Source organism: Lissotriton vulgaris, chromosome 2_1, assembly GCF_964263255.1.
Source record: "Lissotriton vulgaris chromosome 2_1, aLisVul1.2, whole genome shotgun sequence".
Taxonomy (NCBI): domain Eukaryota; kingdom Metazoa; phylum Chordata; class Amphibia; order Caudata; family Salamandridae; genus Lissotriton; species Lissotriton vulgaris.
In genome coordinates this window covers 1,747,818,976-1,747,845,378 of record NC_141687.1, presented here as the reverse complement: position 1 = coordinate 1,747,845,378, position 26,403 = coordinate 1,747,818,976, and the positions used below count along the sequence as shown (strand labels likewise).

Below are 26,403 nucleotides of genomic sequence, written 5' to 3'. Positions count from 1 at the left end.
AATAGATTAATTATTAGTAATTTTCGCAAGAACAGGACATTACAGAGCACTCTTATGGAATTGAGTTCAAGGTAGGAGAAAAAGTGGCATCCAAACCTGGTCAAGTGGATCTTAGGAAGAGCCAAAAGGTGAAGAGAGGTGCATCACAGTAAGTGGATAGGCCATGGACGCCCAATAACAAAGAGTGCTTTCAACAGAGATGGTGGAGATGTGGAGAAGTGTGGCTCACTGGTTAGAGCAGGCAGACCCTGAAGCAGAGGTCAGACCCGGGATCAGGGTTCAATTCCCGACGCGGCAGGGTGTTGAGCTCAAATGTCCACGGACTCGATAATTCTCGCTTCGGTGCCTGACCTAATCATGGGTTCACACTCTGCAACTCTGGGCATTAAGCTTGCTTAATCTCCACAACGGCCCCCCCGCGGCGGGATGCCTGGCTTTCACCTTGGGGATGCCCTGTAGGGGCTATCTCACAGGGAAAAACCAGGACGGGGTCCCAAGGCAAGCGCGGAGATACCCCTTCGGGGGTCGATTCTGGCGCCATATAAGAAATATAATAATAATAATAATGGTTTAGTTATGCGATGCCAGTGTAAATTTGTTAAGTAAAGCAAGATGGATGCATGCCGAGGGATACTGAGAAGGAGATAAGCAGCTACATTTTGCAAAAGTTGAAGTTGGCCCATCAGACAGACAAGAAGACCAAGAAAACAGAGCTCCATAGTCAAAGTGGGAGAGAACTACTGCCTGGATTCTGGTTTTCTTTTACTCTACGGGGGGAAGGAATAAGATTTTTCTCAGACTGTGAACATAGCAGAGAACGTCGCAGAGACATGACCGATGTAGATAGGCAAGGAGAATGGTAAATTAAATAGAACATCCAAATTGCGAAATGGAGGAGAGGAGGTAGGGCCAAGATTGACGGAAGATCAGATGGAAGGAAAGCGACTAGGCAACAAGGCTTCAGTTTTGTCTGAGTTTTTTCAACCACTCTGTATTCATCCACTTGGCTTCATTGGATAAAGTGACGCTCTTGTGACTCATCCAACTGGTGAAGATACAGGTTTTCTTTTAAACCAAAGTACCCCATGACAAAAAGTGCTTAGGTTTTTCCAGGTTAAACCTGTGAATCTTGAGATATAATAACAAAATGTAGGTTTGCCTTACATTCAGAGACTTGGTTTTTGCTACATGTGTTTCATTTGCATGTATATGATTGAGCATTCTAGAACAGTTTCAAAAGTATTTCTAGAAACAGTTTCAAAAGTATTTAATTTGGCTATGTTTTCAAAAGTCTTTTGCCTAATTCACTTCACTCAAGAACAACCAGCCCTGCTGTAATCAGGAGTTGGAGCAGAGCTAGGAGGCACTCGGCTTAAAGAATGGAAACCCAATGATGAAGCATGTCACCAACTAGGATGGTGAGTGAGGGTTCTTTAAAAAACCCTGAAGGTTCGCCCCTGTATTGTTGTAAGTTAGAGACTCTATAGGAACTTTTGTTACATAAACAAGGTACTCGCTCTTGTTGTTTGGTATAAATAGTCAAGGGAAAACAGGAGGAGTTTTCTTTCTCTCTCTCTTTTGTGAGGTTGTCTTTTTAGGCCATAACTTTTTTCGGTTTGTTTGATGGGAAATGTTATGTAATGTGCCTCTGGCCAACTCTTTGTGAGCACACAGAGAGAGATGGGGTATCCTATTATGTTTTCAGTCAATTATATGTGTATTATTTACGCTAGAATTATGTATTCACAGAGAGGTAGAAGCCAACAGGGGCCTTCTAAAATTACAACGCATGGATTTCTTCAACGCAATGTCATTGCACCTGGGATTTACAAAATGTAATAAAATGCTTTTATATTTAAAAAAAAATACTAATACTAGTTCATTAATAAATCTTGTTCAAAACTTTGTTCATCCATAATGTCATCTTTAAAACTAAATCTGAAATAAACAGAGGCTTGTATAGGAGAGCTTCCCAGCTCTCCTATACAATCCTCTGTATACCCAAAAGAATACAGTCAAGCTTGGACATATTGGTATGTCTTGAGGACTTCCTTCTGTGTGGTGAACTGAATTTTGGCAAGACTGCTATCAGCTTTACTGCTGCTGTATATTACTCACTTTGGACTTCTAGGCACACTTACACTGAATTTGCCTACAGCATTTAGATATACCTTCTTGTATTTGTCTGTGCCACCCTTGTTAACAACCCATTACAAAGTGTTGGGAAAGCTCACTGGGTTGTTAATTTTTCTGTCAAGAAAATCTGACAAAGTTAGTATGTGCATAATAACATTTGAATTTTTACGGTCCTTTTGACATTAGTATTATATTTTATGGAAACTCAGACTTCAAGTGAAAGTCAACCGACAACGGGTAGTAGGAATGGAGCTGTAATTAGCAATTACTTTCACTAAAACTTCAACCATTACAGAAGAAGTAAATAGCACCAAGAGGTAAACTGACTCCAATCCGTCATAAAAATGTGCATTAGAAAACAACATTCTGCCCAAAATGATGGAATTTGCCACCTAAAAGAAGAAATGCGTTACTTACCTGTAACTGCAGTTATCCAGTATTGGTATCTTTCATAGATTCACATGCCTGAATCATTCCCCGTCGTCGGGGTGGGAGTCCCGGTATATAAAAATAGTAATGTCATAAAGACATATATACACTAATAGGCCGGAGGCCTCACATTAGTAACCTATCTGAGTCCTTTTGTAAAAAAGGACCAAACTTTGGCCAGGAGCCAATCAGCTACTACCACCCTCTAGAACCTTCCTGGAAGGAGCCCTAGTCCCTCAGATTTTCGTAAGCACAGTGCTAAGTAGTAGCTACTGAGAGAACCAAGGTGAGCCCTTCCAGGGGAGGCGGGTGGGTTGCATGTGAATCTATGAAAGATACCAATACTGGATAACTGCAGTTACAGGAAAGTAACACATTTTTTATCCAGTATTATGGGTATCTTTCATAGATTCACATGCCTGAATCAGAGGAGCAAGTAGTAGGCAGCACATTTCGCATAATATAGCATGTAAGACACTTGATAATACCTTATCAATAGTGCAACAGAATAAACTGCAAACAGTAGCAGGATAAGAAATGTGCAATTAGGAAATAGGAAAGGTTGGATGAAAGGAAGAAGGCTCACCTCTAATGAAATAGATGACGGAGCACCGCCTGTCCCACTGCTGCATCCTTCATAAGTTCCGAATCCAAGTAGTAGTGCTTGGTGAACGTATGTGGTGTCTTCCATGTCGCCGCTCTGCAAATGTCGACAATGGGCACCCCAGAAAAGAGCGCCATGGAGGTGGAAACCGCTCTAGTGGAATGAGCCCGAACTTTGGCGGGCAGAGGATGTCCCACCTGTTGGTGGCAGTAGGCGATGGCGGCAGAGATCCACCTTGAAATGCTCTGCTTTGTCAATGTTAGGCCCTTCCTGGGCCTGCTGAAAGCAATAAATAATTGGTTGGACTTGCAAAATTGTTCTGTTCTATGAATGTAGAATTTCAGACATCTTTTCAGATCTAAGGAATGTAGAGATCTCTCCGCTGTTGAAGATGGATTAGGGAAGAAAGATCTCAGGACAATAGGTTTGTTTAGATGAAAAGCAGACGGAACCTTTGGAATGAATTTGGGGTTAGTCCGTAGAATGACTCTGTCCTGTTTAAACTGAAGGAACAGGTCCTGAATACAGAAAGCCTGCAGATATCTCACCCTCCTTACTGACGTGAGAGCCAGCAAGAGAGCTGTTTTCCATGATAAGTATTTGAGATCTGCTTTATGCCTTGGCTCAAAGGGGTGTTTCATCAACTGCGCCAGGACAATATTGAGCTGCCATGTAGGTGGTAAAGGTCTCACTGGAGGATAAGTCCTGAATAAGCCTTTCAGAAACTGCTTGACCAGTCTATTGGACCATAGGGAAACACCAGACGAAGAGCCTCTGAACCGAGATATGGCTGCCAGGTGGACTTTGATTGAGGCATGAGCCAATCCCGAGGAGGCCAGGTGAAGCAGGTAGGGCAGAAGTTGTGCCGGAGATGAAAAGAACGGGTGCAGTTTGTTAGCTTTACACCATAAACAGAACCTCTTCCACTTAAGAGAATATGTCTTATTGGTACTGTCAGCCCGGGCCCGGGCTAAGACGACCTTGCAGTCCTGAGGGATATCTAAGTCCTGGAATTCTCTGAACTCGGGAGCCAAGCCGATAATCTGAGAGATGTCAGATCTGAATGCTGGACTTGCCCCTGGTTCATAGTGTAAAAATGCGTGGCGCCGACTTCAGGCCGAATGGCAACACTCTGAACTGGTAATGTCTGCCCGCCACAGTGAACCTTAGGTATTGGCGGTGACTTTTGTGGATGAGTATGTGAAAATAGGTGTCCTGGAGGTCTAAGGACACCATGAAATCCTTAGAATTGAGTAGCTGTAACACCTCCTGAATGGATACCATACGGAACTATTGTTTTTTGAGGTATCTGTTGAGGTTCCTTAGATCCAGTATAGGTCTCCATTTCTTCTCCTTTTTTCGTATCACGAAGAACCGTGAATAGAATCCTTTTCCTCTCTGACCTCTGGGAACTCTTTCTACGGCTTTTTTTTTTGAAGCATTAGTGAGAGTTCCGCTTGAAGGAGATGAAGATTCCTGTGTTGCATGGGACAAGGGGGGTTCGAAGGAGGAGTGTCCACGAACTCCAGAGTATGGCCGAACCGAACCAGCTGGAGAACCCAACGATCCGTCGTTATTCTTTGCCAATTGTGGAGGAAGTTGTAAATTTTCCCTCCAACTACGTAACGTGGAGAAGAACTGGAGGCCTGTTGGAGAAAGAAGTCATTGTCTTCTGGCGGAATCTTTCTTTCCTCTTCTTCCTAGAATGGAAGACTTATTGTACGAAGACTGGCCTTGTTGCTGTCTCTGTTGGTATTGAGACTTGTATTACTGGGACGAGCCGTAGGTGGATTTGTATCCCTGATAGCCACCTCTTGTCTGCTGGCCTCTTCCTCTGGAGCCCCGAAAGGAAGTATTCTTGTACTGGAGGATAGCAGGGCTTCTGCGGTCTCGGTATCCTTCTTGATACCCTGCAGCATCTCATCAATATGCTTCCCAAAGAGAAGCTCTCCGTCGAACGGCATGTCCAGTACCTTGGCTTGGACTACCGGCCGGAAAGATGTAGCTTTCAGCCAGCCTTGGCGCCTAAGGACCGCTGCCCCCGCCAGCTGGCGAAATCCTGTAGAGGCGATATCCATCGCCACGTCATTAATCTCTGAGGCGGACCGCTCTCCCTCGAGGAGGATCTTCTTTACCTCTTCTTTCTGCTCCTCTGGCAGTGTGGTCATCTCTATTTTGAACCTTGCTGCTGCTCGCTCTATAACATTATGAAACCCCCGATATCTTCTGGCGGTGAATCCGCCTGTGCCTGGTCTGGGGATGCCGGATGTGAAATGATATAGTCATTCCACTCATCATCCTGTATTTCTCCCTCTTCCTGTTGACCTTCCTTGTCTTCTTCCACTGCTTCCTCTTCATTCGAAGATTGTTGAGGAGGCAAAGATACAGGATCCGGATTAATGACCAGCGGAGGTGGTCTAGGGCGAGGAGGAGGAGCTGGTGTCACGAGTTGTGGTGGCACTACTGAAGGTAGCGGAGTAGGCGGAAACTGCTGTTTGTAGTCCACTGTGAGCACTTGGAGGTCCGTGACAATTGAGGCCGGGAGGCACACCATAGGCTGTGAAGGAGGAGGCGATTGATATTCCTCCTGGTATGGGACTTCTGCCTGACCCATATCTTCGTAATCCGAACTCTCATGGACCTTGACATTTAGCTGTGATGTGCAGTGTGGAACATTGCGCCATCATCAGAGTCCTCAGTCTCCAGTAAGTGGACCGGTGGCAGCGGCTGGACTCTGCTAGGAGACGTAGCCTCTGGCATCAGCGTACGCGTTGACATCCTGAAGTGTGTATATGTATACTTCAGCTTAGGAGAGCCTTCCGTCGACGGGCCCGTTGACGGGGTGGTCGTCGACGGTGGGATGCTGACAGTCCCAGCAGACCTCTCTGTCGTCTTCGCCGACGACGTCGTCGACGGTAGCGTCGTCGACGGTGGTTTCTTCGTCGACGGCAGTGTCGACGTTGGAGTTGCCGTCGACGGCTTCGTCGACGCTGGTGTCGACGGCTTCGTCGATGGCTTTGTCGACGATGACATCGTCGACGAGGTGGTCTTCGACGTCGATGGGACTTTCGTCGACGACGATGGTTTCGACTTTGTCGACGAAGAAGCTGTCGTCAACGCTCTTTTGACAGGAATAATAGATGTTATAGACCTACCCGACAACGACGATGTTGAGGTAGATGTCGTCAAGGTGGTGAAGGCCAATGCTGTCGACGTAGAGATGGTTACTGTCGACGCTGTCACAGGCATGGCAGAAGACACCAGCACAGGCTTCTTGCAGATGGCTTCCTGAAGAGGAGTCTTAACTGCCATGGCTTTTGGACGACCCTCTGAAAAATGTGGCGTCTTCTTTTGAGGTGGCATATTAGACGGACCTGGAGATGTCTGTCTTGGCCTTTTGGAAGAGGAGTGTGAGCTCCTGAAGGAACACTCGCTCTCACCTGAAGAGACTGTTTGATCCTTGTCCTTCAGTCTCTGAAGCCACAGACGCAGGCATCCCTCTCTGTCTTTTAGAGTCTTGACAGAGAAAGTGCAGCAGACCTTACAATCCTTGGCAGAATGGTCAGGGTAGAGACAGTAGAGGCAGTCTTCATGTTTGTCATCTACATGCAGTCTCAGCTTACTACACGAGGCACAAGGTCTACAGAGACCTTTTTTAGGAGTGGTAGACATATTAGACCCTAGCACTCCTCCACAAGATTAAATATGAAGAGAAAAATATGGAATAAATCCAGAAATACCAGAAACCTGAGCAGAGCTCAGTGGAGACTCCCTTAGCACGACGTGCGGTAGAAAATCTGAGGGACTAGGGCTCCTTCCAGGAAGGTTCTAGAGGGTGGTAGTAGCTGATTGGCTTCTGGCCAAAGTTTGTTCCTTTTTTACAAAAGGACTCAGATAGGTTACTAATGTGAGGCCTCCGGCCTATTAGTGTATATATGTCTTTATGACATTACTATTTTTATATACCGGGGACTCCCACCCCGATGACGGGGAATGATTCAGGCATGTGAATCTATGAAAGATACCCATAATACTGGATAACATCAGCTCTGAACTGGTTTTAATATGGATAAAAGCCATAATCAGCTTCTAAGCATGAAGCCCTGGTGGTCATTCAACACAGTAATAATGCTGAAGTATAGCCCTGTAGGGACCTTGTTCATTACAACTGTAATGCAAATGAGCCTATGGCGGGCTTGAATATGGAAGATCCATTCCTACCTGCATCTTTACTATTCGTGTCTCCTCTGTGGCACCAGCAGGAAACTTGACACGGATGCTGGGGTCCACCGTGGAGAAGAGCTGGGTCCCATCCTGCGGGACCGGGCACTGGTCCTCCACAAGCCGAGAGATGACCAGGAACCATGAAAAGTGCACCACACTACATTTTGCCAGGTGCTGTGCTCAATCAGTACACATGGGAAATGGAAAAAAAGAGAAAATAGTTCCCAAAGTTAGATGGCAAACATGAATCAAGATCTATCCGTAGCCTATGGTCAGCTTAAAACAGTTAATTCTCTTTAACAGTGGGTTTGCTGAGTGGTACGTGACAGTTATAGATTTGCACACATTACATTAGTGGCATGGCTGCAAATGTTGTAGAGGGTGCAGTGGCAACAGGGCCAGGCTCTTTGGGGCCCTCTTCAACACAATAAATGCTGCCTTTTGCCACCCAACCGACAGATTGTTACTGCTTGCATTATGGATCATGGCACCCTTGCTATGCTAATCCTTTGCATACAATTTTAATCTTAGTACAGGGATCCAAAATAGTTTCACAACTTTTGAACAAAGAAAGCGTCTGCACCCCTCAAAAGGGGACAGGATCCCCAGAACTACCTGTGGCTCAGCTATAGTCAAGCCAAAATTACTTTATTTGATATATGTGTAGCCATAAAAAATACGTAAAATGACAAACAGCAGTAAAAAGGAAGACCAATAAATGAAATATCTATTCTAAAAGTACATAAAATTCAGTTAATCAGATAGCAACAACCCCCACCATAAAAGTCGCCCAGGTCAAGAAAACAAAAAAAAAGTTAGACGGGCAGCCAATACCTCCTTTGCCAAAGGCTACTATGTCTCCTCAACCCCCCACCATTCTCCTTGAACTCAAAGCAGCTTTTAAGAAGGCACAACCCCCTTTGACACACTTAATGAGTATTTAGAAGAAAAGGGTAGAATAGAGTATCTTTGCACTTCCTAAAACCTAAGAGTTTTTAAATCTGTTTTATAAATGCTTTCAAATATAATCTGAAAAAGGTACAAAAGAACAAAAAATGCAACAGGGATTGTTCTGAGTGACATCACAGGTATACACTATCCCTGATGACACCACCTGGGTGTCTGTCCCCATGAAAATCAGAAGCCGCACCACTGAGCCAACCCTAAATTGAAAAAGGATAGATCTTTCCCACCCTGGCAAAGGCAAAGTGACAAACAATCGATCAGTCGAAAATTCATGAAAATCACATTACGATTTTACAGCCTTCTTGTTCATCTCACTTGCAAGGCTCTGGGAGTGACAAAGATCTACAAACAGCGATTTAATATTAATCTTATCCGATTTCCTAATTGTGTGCGGCAAGGTCGATAGATTCAAAGCGCCATACATTTTGCGTACATAGGCTAACCAGGGTATGGAACATCTATTATCCAAGTGCAAGCAATCCATAATGATTTCCCTATTTACATTTACCTGATCGTTAGCCAATTACTAATCCATATTAAAAGCTTAGTCAGGTCACCAATACACATAAGCCTAAGTTTCACGTGAAAGATAAAATGGGAGCTTGTGGGGGGTAAGTGCATGAGCCGCCTGCAGATGCGATTTTCTTCAATCTGTAGAGGATCAATGTTGCCATAGCCCCAAACCCCAGCCCCATAAAGTGCCACAGAGACACACGGAGCAAGGTAAATGTTGAGGATTGTGAAGATGGTACCCTTTCCATCCCCCTGAGGTATTGCTCCGGCTGCTCTGCTAAGCTTACAGCATGAATTTTTGATGTGTGTGTGTGCCATGTCTCTACAATATTGAAAGTAACCCCACAGTTGTTAAAGTAATTTACACTAAATAAAGGGTTCCCATTAACCATTATCTAAACCAGAAGTTAATTTTTTGCCAGATCCAAAAGCCATTATGTGCAATTTGCTGTAATTAGTGACCAAATCCAATTCGCTCATAAGAGATACAAAGGAATTCACCAATAATCGCAAAGTTCCCGGGGTTTGTGCCATAAGTACAGCATCATCTGCATAGAGCAGTGCTGGCAAAAAGGCGTGCTTAATTTTGGGGATGTCCCTGGAGACTGAGACCAAGGTGGAACACAAGGTTTTCATATAAACAACAAAAGGCAAGGAGGCCAAAATACAACCTTGGCGCACCCCCGTGCAAGTGGAAAAGAATATAACAAATCACCAGCCTTGCCAAACCGAACCCTGGCGTAAAGATTCTCAAGAAGGGAATGTAAAAAGTCAGCTATGTATTCTAATGGTCCTGACAAGCTACAGAGCAAGTTCAGGTCATTCATAAATTCAAGGGAAAGTTGGGTAGGTCGCAGAAGAGTCTGTAACAGACATCCAGCTGCAAAATCACTTACATTCTAGCTATTGTTTGCAGAAAGGCACAGGTTACTACTTGTGTAATGATATATCTGTAAGAGACATTAGTTAGTGATAGATTCCTTACCTTAGAATATACCCAGGCGTCAGACTGGATCCGGAAACTTTTGCGTAGCAGTACCCTTGCGCGTCGGTAGGCATCGTCTGCGGCTCCGCGTCCGTCGTCGGCGTCGTGGGCGCCGTGATGACGTCGTCAGAGTACTTAGACGCCGCCTCCGCGTGCTGACGTCAGTTCTTAGACACAGCTTTTCCGCGCCAGAAACGCAGAGCTATGCCAACAACCAACACTGGTGCCATGAAACTAGGGCCCTGAAAGGGGATGACCTTAACCCTAGATATCGGTTCGCAGAACGGGGAGGATGGGTGGGTCGGTAAGGAATCTATCACTAACTAATGTCTCTTACAGATATATTGTTACACAAGTAGTAACTTGTGCATCTAAAAGAGACTCGTTAGTGATAGATACCTTACCTTAGAATAGATACCCCAGCAATACCAACTCCGTGGTGGTGGGTCTGCGAACCAATAACTACACCAGAAAGTCCTGGAGGACGGAACGGCCAAAGAAGCCATTCCTCCGGACCTGACAGTCCAGGCAATAATGTCTTGCAAACGTGTGCAGCGAGGCCCACGTAGCCGCCTGGCAAATGTCCTGCAAGGGCACACCTCGGCCCAAGGCAGTCGTAGTCGCTGTGGCTCGAGTGGAATGAGCCCTCAGCCCAACAGGGGTTCCTTCTTCGCCAAGGAGTAACACGCGTTATACACAAGATGATCCACTGCGAGATGGTCCGCTTGTGCACCGCTTTCCCCTTCTTAGCGCCCACGTAACCAACAAAGAGTTGGTCATCCACCCGGAACTGGCATGTGCGGTCCAGATAGAACAAGAGCGCACGTTTTGGGTCCAGACGGTGGAGCCTTTCTTCCTCTCTTGAGGGATGCGGAGGCGGAAAGAAGGTGGGAAAGGTGATATATTGCCTAATGTGGAAGGCCGTGACTACCTTGGGCAAGAAGGAGGGCCTTGTCCGCAACACAACCTTGTCCGGATGAACTGAAAGGAAAGGAGGTTTACAGGATAGAGCCTGAAGCTCACTCACTCTCCTGGCAGAGGTGATGGCTACCAGGAAGGCAGTCTTCAAAGTGAGAAGACGAAGAGGGCAGTTGTGAAGTGGCTCAAAGGGAGCGCACATCAGAAATGTAAGAACCAGGTTCAAGTCCCACTTAGGCATCACGAAGGGAACAGGAGGGAACGTATGTGTGATGCCTTTCAGGAATCGATTAACGATAGGGGACTTGAACAAAGAAGGTTGATCAGGCAGCCTCAGAAAGGCTGAAAGAGCAGAAAGGTAGCCCTTGATAGTGCCCAGAGCAGAGCCCGCTGGGCAAGAGAAAGAAGAAAGAGGAGAACCTCAGAAAGAGGGGCATTAAGGGGATCCACAGCCTTTGCTCTGCACCATGCCACAAATCTGTTCCACCTGCAGGCGTATACCGACTTTGTGGAGGGACGTCTGGCTGCCAGAATGATGTTGCAAACTTCAGGAGGCAAGTCAAATGGCCTCAACTGTCGCCGCTCAATCTCCAAGCATGGAGGTGGAGACTGGACAGGTTCGGGGGGAGGACCGTCCCCTGCTGCTGCGACAGAAAGTCCTCCTGAAGAGGCAGACGAACTGGGGGATCGACTGACATACTGAGTAGCTCGGGATACCAGTACATTCGTGCCCAGTCCGGAGCCACAAGGATGACTTGTGCCCGGTCGCGCCTGATCTTCTTCAGCACTCTGGGCAGAAGTGGTATAGGTGGAATGGCGTACAACAGACCGCAGCTCCACTTGCGACGAAAAGCGTCTCCGAGCGAGTGCCGCCTTGGAAATTCCAATGCGCAGAACTGATGACATTGCGCGTTCTCTTTGGTGGCGAATAGATCTAACCAAGGCTCTCCCCACTGCAGAAAGAGACCTTGCGCCACGAGTTCAGACGCCATTCGTGATCCATCATGCACCGGCGGCTGAGTTCGTCCACCCTGGCGTTCAGAGAACCGGCCAGGTGTTGAACCACCAGAGTCACACCCTGATGTTCCAGCCATTGCCAGAGGCGCAGAGCCTCCTGGCAGAGGGTCCACGACCCCACCCAGCTCTGTTTGTTGCAGTACCACATGGCGGAGTAGTTGTCCGTGAACACCTGCACTACACTTCCTCGGACGGAGGGGAGGAATGCCTTCAGTGCTAGACGAATCGCCCGCACCTCCAAAAGGTTGATATGGAGCTGGGGCTCCGCCGGAGACCAGAGGCCTCTGATCTCCTCCTCTCCCATGTGGCCACCCCAGCCCTGGAGGGACGCGTCCGTAACAACTACGTGCTCCGGTTGGGGAAGGGAGAGGGATCTGCCGCTGACCCAATCGCGGTCCGTGAGCCACCACTGCAGCTGTCTCGCAGTGCCATCCGAGATCAGGACATGGTCGGACAGGTTGCCCTGATGCTGGGCCCACTGAAACTTCAGGTACCACTGCAGAGCCCGCATCCGCCACCGGGCGTGATGCACCAGAAGGATGCAGGAAGCCATCAGCCCCAGAAGCCGCGGCGTCCACCTGACCGAAACTCGGGATAAAGGCTGGAAGATTGGAATCAGAGCCTGTATACCCCGAACCCGCTGTTCGGGTGGGTAAACCCGAAACTGCACCGAGTCGAGAAACGCTCCGATGAAAAGGAGCTTCTGAGAGGGACACAGGTGTGACTTCAGCTCATTGATGGAGAACCCCAGCTGGTGCAAGAGGTCTGCCGTAGTCTGGAGGTGGTTGACGACTGTCTGGGGCGAGCCCGCCTTCAACAACCAGTCGTCGATGTAGGGGAAGACTGAGACCCCTAACCGGCGCAGATGAGCTGCGACCACCGCCATCACCTTCGTGAACACCCGTGGGGTGCTGGTAAGGCCGAAGGGGAGCACGGTAAACTGAAAGTGCTCGTGGCCTACCGTGAACCGCAGGTAACGCCGGTGGGCCGGCAGGACGGGGATGTGGAAATACGCGTCCTGCAAGTCCAACGCTACCATCCAGTCTCCTGGGTCCAGGGCAGCTAAGACCTGAGCCAGAGTCAGCATTTTGAACTTCTCCTTCCGGAGGAAGCCGTTGACGTTCCTTAGGTCCAAGATAGGGCGTAGGCCCCCTTTGCCCTTCTTGGGTACCAGAAAGTAGTGGGAGTAGCAACCACGTCCTACTTCTGGCCCAGGAACGCGCTCGCTGGCCCCCTTGGCCAGGAGGGCCGAAACTTCCTCCTGCAGAAGCCGCAAGTGATCCCCCGATACGGGGTGGTATTGCGGTGGCATGGCTTGAGGAGTCGTCTCGAAGGGGAGGGAGTAGCCCCTCCGGACGATCTGCAGCACCCACCTGTCCGAAGTGACAGTGCACCAGTGAGAGTGGTGATGGCGAACCCTGCCCCCCAGTGGCGTCACATGGGCCGAAAAGCACGGACTAGGAGGGTTTAGAGGCGGATGCTGCGGGGGAAGGTGTGGACTGACCTCGCCGTTGTCCCCGACCGCCTCCACAGCGGTTTCCACGGCCGCCACCGCGCTGGATGTTAGTCTGCGGCGAGTGTCTGGTGGCACGTGTGGGGACGCCCCTTCCTTGGCCATGAAAGGAGCGAAAGGCAGCCGTTTGCTGGCGCGGGGCCGAGAGGCCCAAGGACTTGGCCGTAGCCCTGGAGTCCTTAAAGCCCTCAAGCTCGTGGTCTGCCTTGTCGCCAAAAAGGCGACGGCCATCGAACGGCATGTCCATCAGAGTGTTCTGGACATCTGCCGAAAAATTGGCGGACCTCAGCCAGGCATGGCGTCTCACTGCCACCGTCGTTGCCATTGCTCTGCCCAGCGAGTCGGTGGTATCCAGCCCACACCGGATAGAATACTTAGCTTCATTCCGGCCCTCCACAAGGGCTTGGCCGAGTTTGGCCCGTACCTCCAAAGGACACTCTGGCAGCACTTCCGCCACCGCCTCCCACAGAGAGTGGGTGTAGCGGCCCAAGAGGCATGCGGTGTTGGAAGACCGCAGTCCCAAACTAAGGGAGGAGAATATTTTCTTTCCATAATTCTCATACCTCTTGGATTCTCTGTCCGGCGGAGCCGACGGGAATGCGGTCTGGGAATTGGAGGCCTGGATGGCCAAACTCTCGGGGTGGGGTGGGTGGACAGGAAACATGGGTCGCCCGGGGCCGGGCAGTGGCGTCTGGCCACGTTCCTATCTACGGGTGAACCGGTAGCGGGCCTGGACCAGGTGCCCAAAAGAACGTCGGTCAAGGCCTCATTAAAGGGCAGAAGAGGCTCGGTCGAGCTTGACTGCGGTTTAAGGACCTCAGTGAGAAGGTTAGTCCTCACGGCCGCGACGGGGAGCTCAAGGCCCAAGGCCTTGGCAGCCCTCGTCAACACCACACTATAGGTTGCCCCCTCCTCCGAAGCCACGGTAGGAGGAGAGACAAAACCAGTGTCTGGAGAGGTGTCCAGGCCACTGGCCTCCCCAAGGTCTCCTGCCCAGTCCTCTTGAGACTGACACTCCCTGGTCAGAGGGTCTTCAGACCCCTCCCAATCCTTCTCATCACCCATCTTCTGATACTCAGGGTTGTCAATCAATGGGGCCAGTTCGTAGAAGTGGAAATCTCCAAACGGCGTCGGATGCGGTGCCCAGCGGCGCCGCTCCGACGTCGGAACCGGGGCAAAGGAGGAATCGGGGGCGGCGCCGTCCTCGGGGGGAGGTGACACCGGACGGACCGACGCCAGGGGGGGTCGTAAGGTCCACCGGTGATGATCCAGAGCCCGAGGAAGGTCCAGCGGTGTCCCGCGGCACCGGGCCCGAAGGCGCCGGCGGCACCGGGGCCGCTTGTCCTTGCGGCGCCGGGCCCGAAGGCGGAGGAGAAAGGGACCTCATGGCCATGAGGAAGCGCTCAATCTCCTCCGGCGTCGCGTCTCGCCCAGGGACCGGAGGGTGTGGGGCGGGACGTGACGCCCGCGACTCCGAAGGAGCCGCGTGGGCGGTGTCACCCGAACCCCCGGCCGCGTCGCGCGTGCGTCGGGGGGAGTCAGAAGAGCGATGACGCCTCTTCGACTTCTTCTGCTTCTTACCTGACGACGACTTCGACCCGGAGGAGTGGTGCTGATTCCCGGAGCTTTGGTGGCTCCGTCCCCGCGACCTGTCCCTCGACCTCCCGTGGGACCGGGACCTCACGCGGCGTGGGTCGACTGCCGGAGTTCGAGTCGCCTGCGGGACCGCCTGGCTTTTGAAGAGAGAGCCCGGCAGTCGGAGCAGGCCTTGTCGTCGTGGTCAACGCCTAGACAAGTTAGGCACAGGTGGTGAGGATCCGTGACCGACATGGTGCGGTCGCAATCTTCACAGTGCTTGAAACCAGGCATCCCTACGGTACCGATCGGAGTCTCAAGACTTCGAGATGGATCGAAAATGATCTCAAAAAAGTTAGTAAAAAATTGACTGGGTTACTGCTTTTTCCAGATCTGCGCTGGCTGGCGCGGAAAAAAAAAAGCTGTGTCTAAGAACTGACGTCAGCACGCGGAGGCGGCATCTAAGTACTCTGGCGACGTCATCACGGCACCCACGACGCCGACGACGGACGCGGAGCCGCAGACGACGCCTACCGACGTGCAAGGGTACTGCTACGCAAAAGTTTCCGGATCCAGTCTGACGCCTGGGGATATTCTAAGGTAAGGAATCTATAACTAACGTGTCTCTTTCAGATATTGTGATATAGCTTTGCTGTGTTGGGGAGCAGGTGCTGGGGAGCTGTCTGCATGTGTGCAATATGGAATGTATGCAAGGACTTGAAGAGACACTTGCTCTGAGGGTGCAACAGCGCCTAGTTGTTTCCGCTTTCGATTGCACACTACTAACGATCTGTTTTTGAACTTTCTAACTCTGGTGGCAAGCAGGAGGTGGGAAGCAACGTGCTGAAGGAACATCGAGACTCATTACAATTGTAGTAAACATCAGATGGATGATTTTTGCTACATCACTCTTGGCCACTGTCAGCAAAATGCACTGTGTGACAGCTATCGTTTGGTGAAGCTCAAACTTTTGCAGGAGCATTTGCAGTCTGTGATATGTTATCAATTGTCCTATGATGCAACATGCTTAGTATGACAATTGAGCATAGGTGCCAATGACAAGCCAATAGATGTCTGTTGCATGTGCCAGCCATGTAGGTTGCCCCTTAGCACTGTGGTGACAGATGTTAAGTGATGCAGTCATCTTTGATTAGGGTACAAGGTTAACCAAGTCGTGCTGCATGGTTTATCGTCACAGTGCGCCAAGTAAGATAGTTGGCTGGTTCCAAAGCAAACTTTATTTAAAGCGGTGTCGGTTCTCTCGTATTGAAGAATCTTCTTGGGACCCTGCACACTAGCAGTACAATGTCCGTGGATTAACTTTGATTTCAGTTCCGAGGAATCGGTAGTCTAAAACATTAAATGCCACTCCAGCACTACATCCATTCCTGTTTTTTCATCGGGTACGTCATACCAAGCCCACCTTTGAAGTACAGTTCCTACTTTATTTATAATAATTGTTTGGCTTTGGGCGTTAAGAGCTTTGTTTGGAGTTTTCTACTTTAAACCACATTGATCTTGTAGTAGTATATTTTTTTCTACCATGTCTAACATTTAACAACAGCATAAATGTTACAACAGCCAAGATAACCTAGCATTGAATGGGGGGGTGGTGGGGGTGGACAGGTCTTTTTACAAGCTCAGAAGATTACTTGAGAGTGTACGGTGAACCTCAAAAATATATTTTCTTCAGCAGAAAGTCTTATGGAATTCTTACCACTCTCATTGACACTCCTAGGCATTTGGATGTTTAAAATGTGCAGTTAAACAGACACAGGACGAATAAAATACTGTCCTGGATTAATACCAATCTTACTTCTCCAGCCAAGAGGACAGAGAAAGCATACAGGAGAATAATGCAGTGAGAACATGTCATTTGTTACAACCTTCACCTATAATCAGCCTGACAAAACAGAAGATATATCCTGAGTACCAAAGTTAATGCTGCTGGATACCTCACCTCCACCGTGCAGTGAGAGACAGCAAATATGTAAGAGACGCACCAGAAGCAGCCATACTCTTTCTAAACAAATACTTTGTACTTTTTCAGGCAGGTCACCATCTGACAGCTTGTTGGCCATGCAAAACCTTGATCTAACTCAGCAGCTCAAGTCCACTGTGGCCTTACTGGAAGGAAATGTTGGATAGGCACATGCTGGCTGCTCGTTCCAAATTCATGACGACTACCATGTATACAGCAAGGCAGTATAGCTGGACTTCTTGCAGAGGTGGAGGCTCCTAAAAGAAAAAGGTCAACACAAAAATCTCCCTAGGATGCAGGAAGAGGCAATCCTGACCATGTCTAAGAGATATCCTCAGTTAGTGTGCTTACACACCAAGAAACACGCCTCCCTGATTTTCTAATATGCAAGAATAAGCCTCAAGTTGCACTTCTTTTATTTTACAGGGAGAGTACCTGCACTTCTAAGCACTGCTATAATAAATTTAATTGGAGAGTACCAGCCAACCTCAGGAGGAAACAGGTACTCTGAATAGTGAGTACCAGCACTTCTACATTTCCATTTAAACCACTGTGTACAAGTATCCACTGTGACAGCTTCTGGCGTATAATGAGGACCTATGCCATATTGCAGCAGATAGTTCTCCTCATCAAGAGCTTCTGTGATCATATTACCTGCAAAGTGGCAAATAGTGAGAATAGCTTCTAAGTTAAGATCAACAGAGACAGGGATGCATGAGTGTCAGCGTTCCTGTTCAACCTAGTCTTCAACTAGGTGATGCGACACACAACAGAAGGCCAAGCGGGTGGCATCAGATGGACCTTATTCTCTAAAGTGAAGAACCTCAACTATGTGAATGACAATCTTGTTCTCTCGCACACGCCAGCATATGCAGTAAAAGACGCTTTGTCTCAACTTTTCTGCACAGCAAGTGGGCATGAAGATTAACATGAAAAAATCAGAAGTCATCTCAACTTGCCAAAGCCGTCACCAAATACGGTGGAAGGATAGAACATAGTGATGACTGAAGAGTTCACCTCCCTATGCAACACTATCAGACATGATGGAGGGGCAAACAGTGACATCAACAGTAGACTGAACAAGGCCAGGAATGCCTTCAGAATGCTTAACAATGTATGGAGGCCAACTAAGCACAGTACCAAAGCCAAGTTGAGGTTATACCACAGCTGCATTCTATCCACACTCTTGTATGGATTCGAGTGCAGGCGGATGACGAAAAGCGATATCACAAACTGTCAGCCTTCCACGCCAAAAACCTGAGAAGAATCCTGAACATTTTCTGGCCACAAACCATCTCCAGCCAGGAAGTGCTCACCAGATACAAGCAAGAGATCCTGAAAACCATCATTAGGAGATGGAGATGTATAGAACACTCCATCAGAAGAGAACACGGCTGTCCACTGAATCCTAGAAGTGCAGAAACTTGACCAAGCCAGACAGAAGTTGAGATTCCATGTTGCCTGACATACCAGCCAGTATAACGGGTAAGTAGGTAAGTACAAGTATTCTTCTGGTGATGATCAGAGTTGTGATGGATTGTATGGAATGAGAATTTTTCACAGCAGTCAGACAGGGTCCTGGACCCCATTTCACAGTATAACAAGCATTTGCAATGCAGTAGGTCTCGCATTTGCAAGGGTTAGAGCCCTTGGTGTTGAAAATGATTATGTTTTTTACCTTTTGAATTTTGTATGCAATGGAGTGGTGTTTGCATAGCACTATTGCATTCGTATGACCTTGCGGCGCTGGAGAACCATAAAATGGGAAATAGGTTGTGAGGGAGGGAAGACCAGAGTAATATGTAGGCTAGAAAAAAAAACACCATCCTGGAAATAGCAAACACTCATAGGGAATGCAAGATTGAGTAAAGAATGTGAAATGTAAGCAGGAACAACATAGTTAAAGATGTCCCCACCCCCTTTGACGGCTCCTTTAAAATTAAAATGGGCAAGTATGTCATACACTGAGAAGACCCAAAAGGTTAAAAATGATATTAGTAAAAGATGTTTGGTAGAAGGCTGTCAAGGTACTGAGACCGCAGGTCAAAAGAATCACAGGGGTCCCGCACCACATATTGAGGGGTATCGCCATTTATGACATCACCAATGCTTCTAAAGTCCTGTGTTAACATGGTGAAAGTAACACAGATTATGCAAATGTTTGACATTGCACTATATATATATGTAAACAATAAAATGATGCTTGAGAACTCCAACAACTACTGAAATCACCTGAAAGTGTTTAAATGATTATGGACGGTGAACTTTGAATCCCTAACTTAAAAGAAGCCTGTGTTCTATTTGGCTGAACGTCAATCAACACATGATTTACTAGTGCTATTAATTGGCCTGCTGTAGAGATTTAATCCTCACATATATGTCATGCAGTAGTCATCTAGCAACTAAAAACGGAGCTGCAATAACCATAGATACATTTTTTTTACAGTGTCGGTGTTACCGGTAAATGCATTCCATCAGCCCAAACATTGAACAAATCGTTCATCTCATTATACACGGTCACGTTTGCAGTCAGTGCCAAGAGTTAACGCACAGTTTGACAAAGAAATGAACATCCCAGTGGCTGCCTTGGGTCTTATATGGCAGAGGCAGGTAGCCAGTCCATAGTATGCAAGCCACAGAAATCCTGATTGAAGCACCAGCCACAACTGTAATTTATTTGACCTCCACCATGCAAAATAATATTTAAAAAGAAAATGAAACCAAAGCAGCAGTGGAGTTACTCCCTAAACAAACATGTTACTCCTCATCAAAAAAACAATGCATCGCATCTCTGCATACTAACACGTAAACACCAACATTCTAGTAAGAATACTTACATGTTAAACAAGCATTGGAAATGCATTCGGTTTGTTCCTGCTGCCGTACATGCGTGCTTCAAGGCTGGGGAAGGGGGGTGAGGAGGGTTGGAGCGGGGTTGGAGCAGGGGTGGGCAGAAGTGAGGAGAGGCACCTTTATGCTACTCCTGAATATAACATACAGTGCTATTGTAAAGCGCTCCGACACCTTTGGTGAATGTCCGCGCTATATAAAACTGCATAAATGAGTGACCAGACGTCCCATATTTCACAAGGCTGTATAGGTTTTCAGAGGCCTGCTGTGGTGATTTTCCCAAATTCAAATACAGGTTCTTATTATTTTAAAAGACGGAGTGAGCATTTGAATCGATGCATTTTCTCTGACAACACCCACAACCACCACCCCGAGCCCCACGTGGCTCATAATACGGATGGGATTGTGCAAAGCGTTAAGAGTTAGTGGCATTTGTATTTTTTGCTGTATCCGTATAACTACGGCACCTGCTGCTAGCACCAACGGGAACACGACCAGCTACTTCATAGCTGCGTGCGAATGGATTTCTCGTCTCCACATAAACAGACTAAAACTGTACGCAAACTCCTCTGTTCACTTTGTGACCGGAGCGCTGGGCAAGAAGTCAGCTGACTGGCTGGCTGTCCAATTTATCCAAAACAGCTTGGCCCCGTCTGAAGAATCAACTGAGACTGACTCAGCAACCCAACCCACATGGGGATCACGTGTTACCCGCCGCCTTCATAAAGTCCTTATTTAAACAAGCATTGGCAGCGCAGCAGTAAAGCTGCACGGCCGTGAAAGGATCAGCTGCAACAAACATAACCAGCACCGCCTCTCCCCTACCTCCTCCACTGTCCAGGAACGTGCTGGAATGACGGCACAAACGAAACAAACAAAAAAAACGGGGCAGGAACAGAATACTGAATCCCGCCCCTCCAGGACTCCCTGCCCTGCCTCATGGTTGCCAAGGCAATATTTCTGAAAATATTGTCGTGCTACCGTAAGGCAGGTCATGGAGTCCTCGAGAGGCGGGATCCAGAGCAGACAAATCTGCTAAATAGGAGCTTTTTCCAATGGCAGGCCTCCGTTTCGAGAGGCCTGCCAATGGAAAAAGGGGGCGTGGTTTCACGCACTACTGAAATTCTCCTGTTCACAATAAGTCTTTGCCTCCAGCAGGGCCATGCCCTGCAATTGAGGCTTCGACCTAAAAATGACACTTATAGAGATGTATTTTTAACGGTGCATAGAAACATTTCTATTAATATATATAATATTTTTACAACTGGAAATATATTGATTTCAGAAAAATATTTATAATAGTAAAACATAAGTTCGCTTCTGAAAGTGAAGTAAGGTGCTGCAGAAACATACACTTCTTGTGCATTGTGACAGATACTGATCAGACTCACAGCACTTTTAGAGATTCAAGACTATTAAGAAAACATCAGAATTTGACCACAGTCCAAGCTTCATTTTTTCAAAATGTTTCAGCGGCCTCAGCGGTGGAGAAGTGTGGCTCAATGGTTAGAGCGGCAGACCCTGATGCAGAGGTCTAGCCCGAGACCAGGGTTCAATTCCCCGCCTCGGCGGGTTTTGGGCTCAAAAATTCCACGGACCTGATAATTCTCGCCTCGGTGCCTATTCCAATCATGGCGTCCCACTCTGCAACTCTGGGCAATAGCTTGCTTGATCTCCACAACGGGCCCCACAACGCTAAGGATGCCTGGCCTCCACCTTCGGGGTGCCCAGGAGTGGACGCCTCACAGGGAAAGCCAGGAGGGGTTCCACAGCGGTATTCGTACAAGCGCCTTGAGACCCTTGCGGGTGAGTAGTGCGCTATACAAGTATCAATTTAAATTTTACATTTTTAAGCAGCCAGAACCAACACACTATGTAATATCAATCCTTTTTGAGACCTGTTCCTGTTCTGATCCCACATTACAGTCATAGGAGGGAAGCTGATGGACATCAAGGAAGAAGAGTAAAGACTTCTGAATATCCACTATGCCCATGACGTTGGATTCTCAGAAACTGCTCTTATAAAAGGTTATGCTAAGGGACGGTTTTGCTTCACTTTTCCTTAGCAAATAGATGAAGGCATAAACTTCTACCTTGTGCTTTCCCTTCCGCTCTTGCTTGGTCTCCAGTTCACTCCAGTTCTTGCCACTCCGGGTCCGGACCACAACTTCTCGCTTTCGAAGAGAACGAGATGGCACATAAGGCATCCAGATCTGAACCTCCTGGTGAGAAGAAGGAAATTACTAAGTGTAGTCAATTAAAGTACGTCTTTCCATCCACTTAGAAAAAGTAGAGCAATCTGACGGTAAACAAGTACAATCACACTACCATCTTTCCAGACCTCTAAAGGTTCTTCAGAATAATGACAAACATCAAAACCATTCAGGACCTGTGGAAGGCACTGAGGAAGTTATCAACAGGCAGTATTATTTCTAAATAGATCAACATAAATGGAAAAGACAAAGTAAACTGATTTTGTGTAGGAGAGTCAAAAAAGTCAAGACTTGCAGAGGTACTAAATGGATCACAGAAGAGACTGTCCAAACCTTATGTATACAAATTATGACATAAACAATATACTAGACATTCATGAGATGAGGATCCTTAAACACTGGGAATTGCTCTATCTAGCATTTTATGTAATTACAGACAGAAACCCAACATATGCAAATTAGTATTAGCTCCAGCCCAAAGTGAAGTCTAGTTGAAATCCTATGCTACATCCATTCTGCATGAGTACACAGGCATCTACATTTACGGATCAGTGAGGTGCAACTTTAGTATTTAAGTACAGTGAGCTCAGGACCTCTCGGTAGGTAGAACTCTTCCTCCCCTCCCCCAAAGTAGGGTGACAGGGAAAAAGTGATGAATACAAATGCTTGAGCCAATATACTTTAGACACAGGGACATCTCTGAGTAGATTTCCATTCCATATGTAGCTCCTCTGACTCATCACAGTTCGGGACTAACCATATGCAAGCAGTCTTGGTATGAGATTTAAAACCTGCTAGGCCACATCTTATCTGAGGCAGCTTGAGTTATTGGACAAAACGAACTCTGGACCTAGGTCTTACTGCACCCACTCTCACTTGAGAGCTGAGACAATGGACGGACAAGCATGGCCCAATGTTTCTTGACCACTGGGTTCCCTTTGCAGTAGGGATCTGGTTTTGCAGGCTAGGCTGGACTACTCTTTTGCATCTGGCTCAAGAGAACTTTGCAAGTGGATGGTTCCCTTCAGTAATGGAAAGCTAAAATCAATGGAATTGAAAGTCAGTGGTTAAGAAGTGCTGGTTCAAACATTTCCATACAATATTTGTTTATTGCCATTGGAAAAACAATGCTGACTACACATTTGAGCCAATGAGAAGAATCTCAACCAATAAATATTGCCCAACTGCTCCATGTTGTGGACTCAACGTGCCCAGGACAAAGCGGCCTCTGACTCCACTGGACAAGCCCTGGAAGAAACAGCACTACCCAGATCACCTTGAGGGTAAATCATCATTGCCCGGGAACATCCAAAGTTGGGAATGGCTATGGAGCTGGGAGGCTACCTAAGGGATCCATACACACTAAAAGCTCAAGGCAGGAGAGTCTCTAGAAATCAGGGAGCGGAAAGTGCAGAAGGGAACACGAATAAAATACAAAGAGGTGTGCTTCCAACCAATAAGGGTCAATTCAGAAAAATATATGTGAGCAATTCAGTTTATTGTGTGCATAGTAAAAGTAGTATGGTGAAAGAAATGTTATTTAGGCTGCCCTAGTGGCTGGCAATGCACTGGAAATTTGAGTGTATACTTTTAGTACCTGTGTTGAGTGGATTCTTCTAAGTGTGCCCCTGTTGCCCAGAATGTGAGGCAATTGAAGAGAAAAATATATCCAGGCACTCTAATTATTGTCCAGCAAAGTGTTCCTAATGTAAGCAAAGAACTGTATTTAGTCCACTATAAGGGTTATTTAATTGATTATTTAAGAAGCAAAGTTTCAGCCAACACGTGTTTTGTTTGGGTCAAGACTGTAAAAAAATTAATAACAAAGGCGCCATAAGGATACATACATGTGTCTTTATAAAGTCTTATTTCAGTTTCAAATATGCTAGTGTTAAGGTGACTTATGATACCAAATACAGGGAAGGGAATTAAAGTGTCATAAGAATTTTTCAACTAAGTTTAATTAAAAGTGTGTACTTCATTGTGCGAGTGTGGTGGATCAGAGGGAAAACGACCTTTACAACGCGGTCAAAACACCGCAATTCATTTACACTGCTGTTTTTACAACGCAAGTCGTTACAATGACTTGCACTGAAGGGCGGTCTAGACTAAGGAATAGTGTGATTTACTATTCCAACACCTTCCTTACTGTACGTAGACTAGAGTTGGAATAATAAATCACACTATTCCTAAGTCCAGAGCCCTCCAGCGCAAGTCGTTGTAAAAACAGCAATGTAATGTACCGCAATCTAAATGATCGCGTTGTATCGTTATACATCCCAGTGGAAGGTTTAGAAATAAAAAGAAGGGGAGAACTTCTAACTCCAATAATCGAACAGTTAATTAATAGACCAAATTCTGGGGCCAATCTTTTCTCATAAGGACAGAATAAGACCGTGTTCTCAAAAATAGTTTATTTCACCCATAAAATATGGAAAGGTGATAATGAAGGAAAAACACAGAAGAGAAATTCGCCAGGAAGACAAACAAAAACAGCCCACTAGAAGTAGAAATAGTCCAAATCCTCCAGACACCACAAGGAAACAAAACCTCAAGAAAAATGTATTTCAACTACCAAGTAAAAGAAGATCATCCCGAGGATCATAATGTTGAAATCCCCTCTTATTGTATTCCCCTTGAATAACACTCCAAATGAACGGAGGTTCAAAGGGGACCAAAATAAGCACCAGATCGAAGTAGAATGACGTGCAACTGTAAAACACCCTGCAGAGGAAACACAAAAAACACAACACTGGAAAAGACTAAAGTGTGGATGTGACTGTCAAAATTGATTCCTGAAATTGCTGAACCAATTGCAGAAAACCAAGACCTTTAAGACATATAAACTTCTTCCTGATGAAAAAAGGCACTTGTCTAATCCTTGTCCGACTAACCAAATATGAAGAATCCTCGAAATTTGAACCATCGCTTAAACCACTAGACTCCATAAGCCATCTTTGTTGAGAAGGAAACAAAAGGGACTCTACGTAGCTTCTGATAGGTGTTGACTCTCACTGAAAAAAACAACCCTGCAATGGGAATGGATATAGTAAATCAATACAGTTTGAAATTGCAGAGGACCCAGATGCAGGCTGAGCTCAGAGCATCATAAACCCACAGAAAAACAAAAACTGGTGAAGTCCTAAGGATTCATAAAACAAATTCACCAAAACCTGTATTTTCAGCGAAATGCTGCCTGAAGCAATCACCTTTTGTAAGCAAAAATAGATTAGGCAAAATTGTGTGAGAGAGGAAAACATCTGAAGTTTAAAAAAATATATACCCTCTAAACATACCTGATTCTAGCAGGGGTGGGAATGGAATTCTTTAAGACCATGGAGAACACAATGCAGCTGAATAACAAATGGGCAGTGCAGTGTCTCTCAAGGATCCTGAATCTAAACACTCCTGAATCGAGAGATTGCATATGTGGACATTAACTCTATCACATCTCCCCACATGGCTTGTCATTTGTGTAAAGCAGGAACTTGCTGCTGACCAAATAAGAAAACGCAAACTCCTATGGTTTTATCGCCACATAACCTAGGAAACGCTGGCAAATTGGTTGTTACATGGAACTTTCAGTTTAACTTTCTCAGATTTGGACCAACCAAGCAGCTCGCCACAAGGTAACCATTTCCCTTGTTCCACATAACATGGGGTCTAAAAAGGGGCGACACAGCCCTTACCAGATATGACCAACAACACTGCATTTGGCATAACACTAAAGATATGCATGAAGAAAAGACCTCTTCAAAAGATCTGAAGATCCAGCGATAAGCAATGGACCAAACAATTATCTAACATGGAACACCATTCTAAAAAGGGGGCACAGTAAGAAGCTGGTTTAGTCTAGAAATAAACATCTAATCAAACTTCTCTATTTCGAAGGCTTGTAAAATACTTTCTTAAATGCCTCATCAATTAAGTTGAAGCCATACATCACAGGCCGAGCATCCACACACTCAATTCACTGTAAAAGGAAGTGGTGAAAAGCAACAACCAATGGCCAATAGTCCTTGGTGAACCATCATTGATGACATGAGAAAGTAATCAACAAATGTTCCCCCAAGGAATAGATAAAAAACACCTTTCTCCCGCCAATCCTGGTATGCATAAAATTGTTGGCCAATGGGGAAAAGACAACCCACAACCTTCTGAACAGACTACCTATCTAAGTCAGTACCACCAATACACCTGTAATAAATGGGGAGCATGTACAGTATAGAGTAAAGCAATAATGTGATTCAACATGGTGCTATTCGCTTCTACATGTGAAAACCCTTAAGCTGCGAGAGTCCAGAGAAATACAAGCAGCCAATTTATCGAGTTCTAACCCCCACAGCAGACAGGCCCAAAGTCTGCTACTTTAATGCCTTCATGGCAATCAGAGCCAAATCCCGGATATAAACTTGGCTCCCTACGCTCAAAGTTCAGCAACTCCTATTCTGCCTAGAAGAAGAAGTATTGTGGTAGGTA

At 46.7% G+C, this 26,403-nt stretch overlaps 1 protein-coding gene across 4 annotated transcripts in view; it reads right to left on the bottom strand.

Annotated features, from left to right (window-relative positions):
* Positions 1 to 26,403, bottom strand: part of PIDD1 (p53-induced death domain protein 1) — a 202,771-nt gene that overhangs the window by 80,337 nt on the left and 96,031 nt on the right. For all 4 annotated transcript variants that reach the window (XR_015308514.1, XR_015308515.1, XM_086957757.1 and 1 more), the window contains exons 8-9: positions 21,805 to 21,933; positions 7,391 to 7,567 (exon numbers count right to left, since the gene is read on the bottom strand). Coding sequence is in view for 2 of the 4 variants with exons in the window: in XM_086957757.1 (XP_086813883.1) it covers positions 7,391 to 7,567; positions 21,805 to 21,933 (306 nt within the window). In the remaining 2 variants the exon portion in view is untranslated. The remainder of the gene's footprint in view (positions 1 to 7,390; positions 7,568 to 21,804; positions 21,934 to 26,403) is intronic.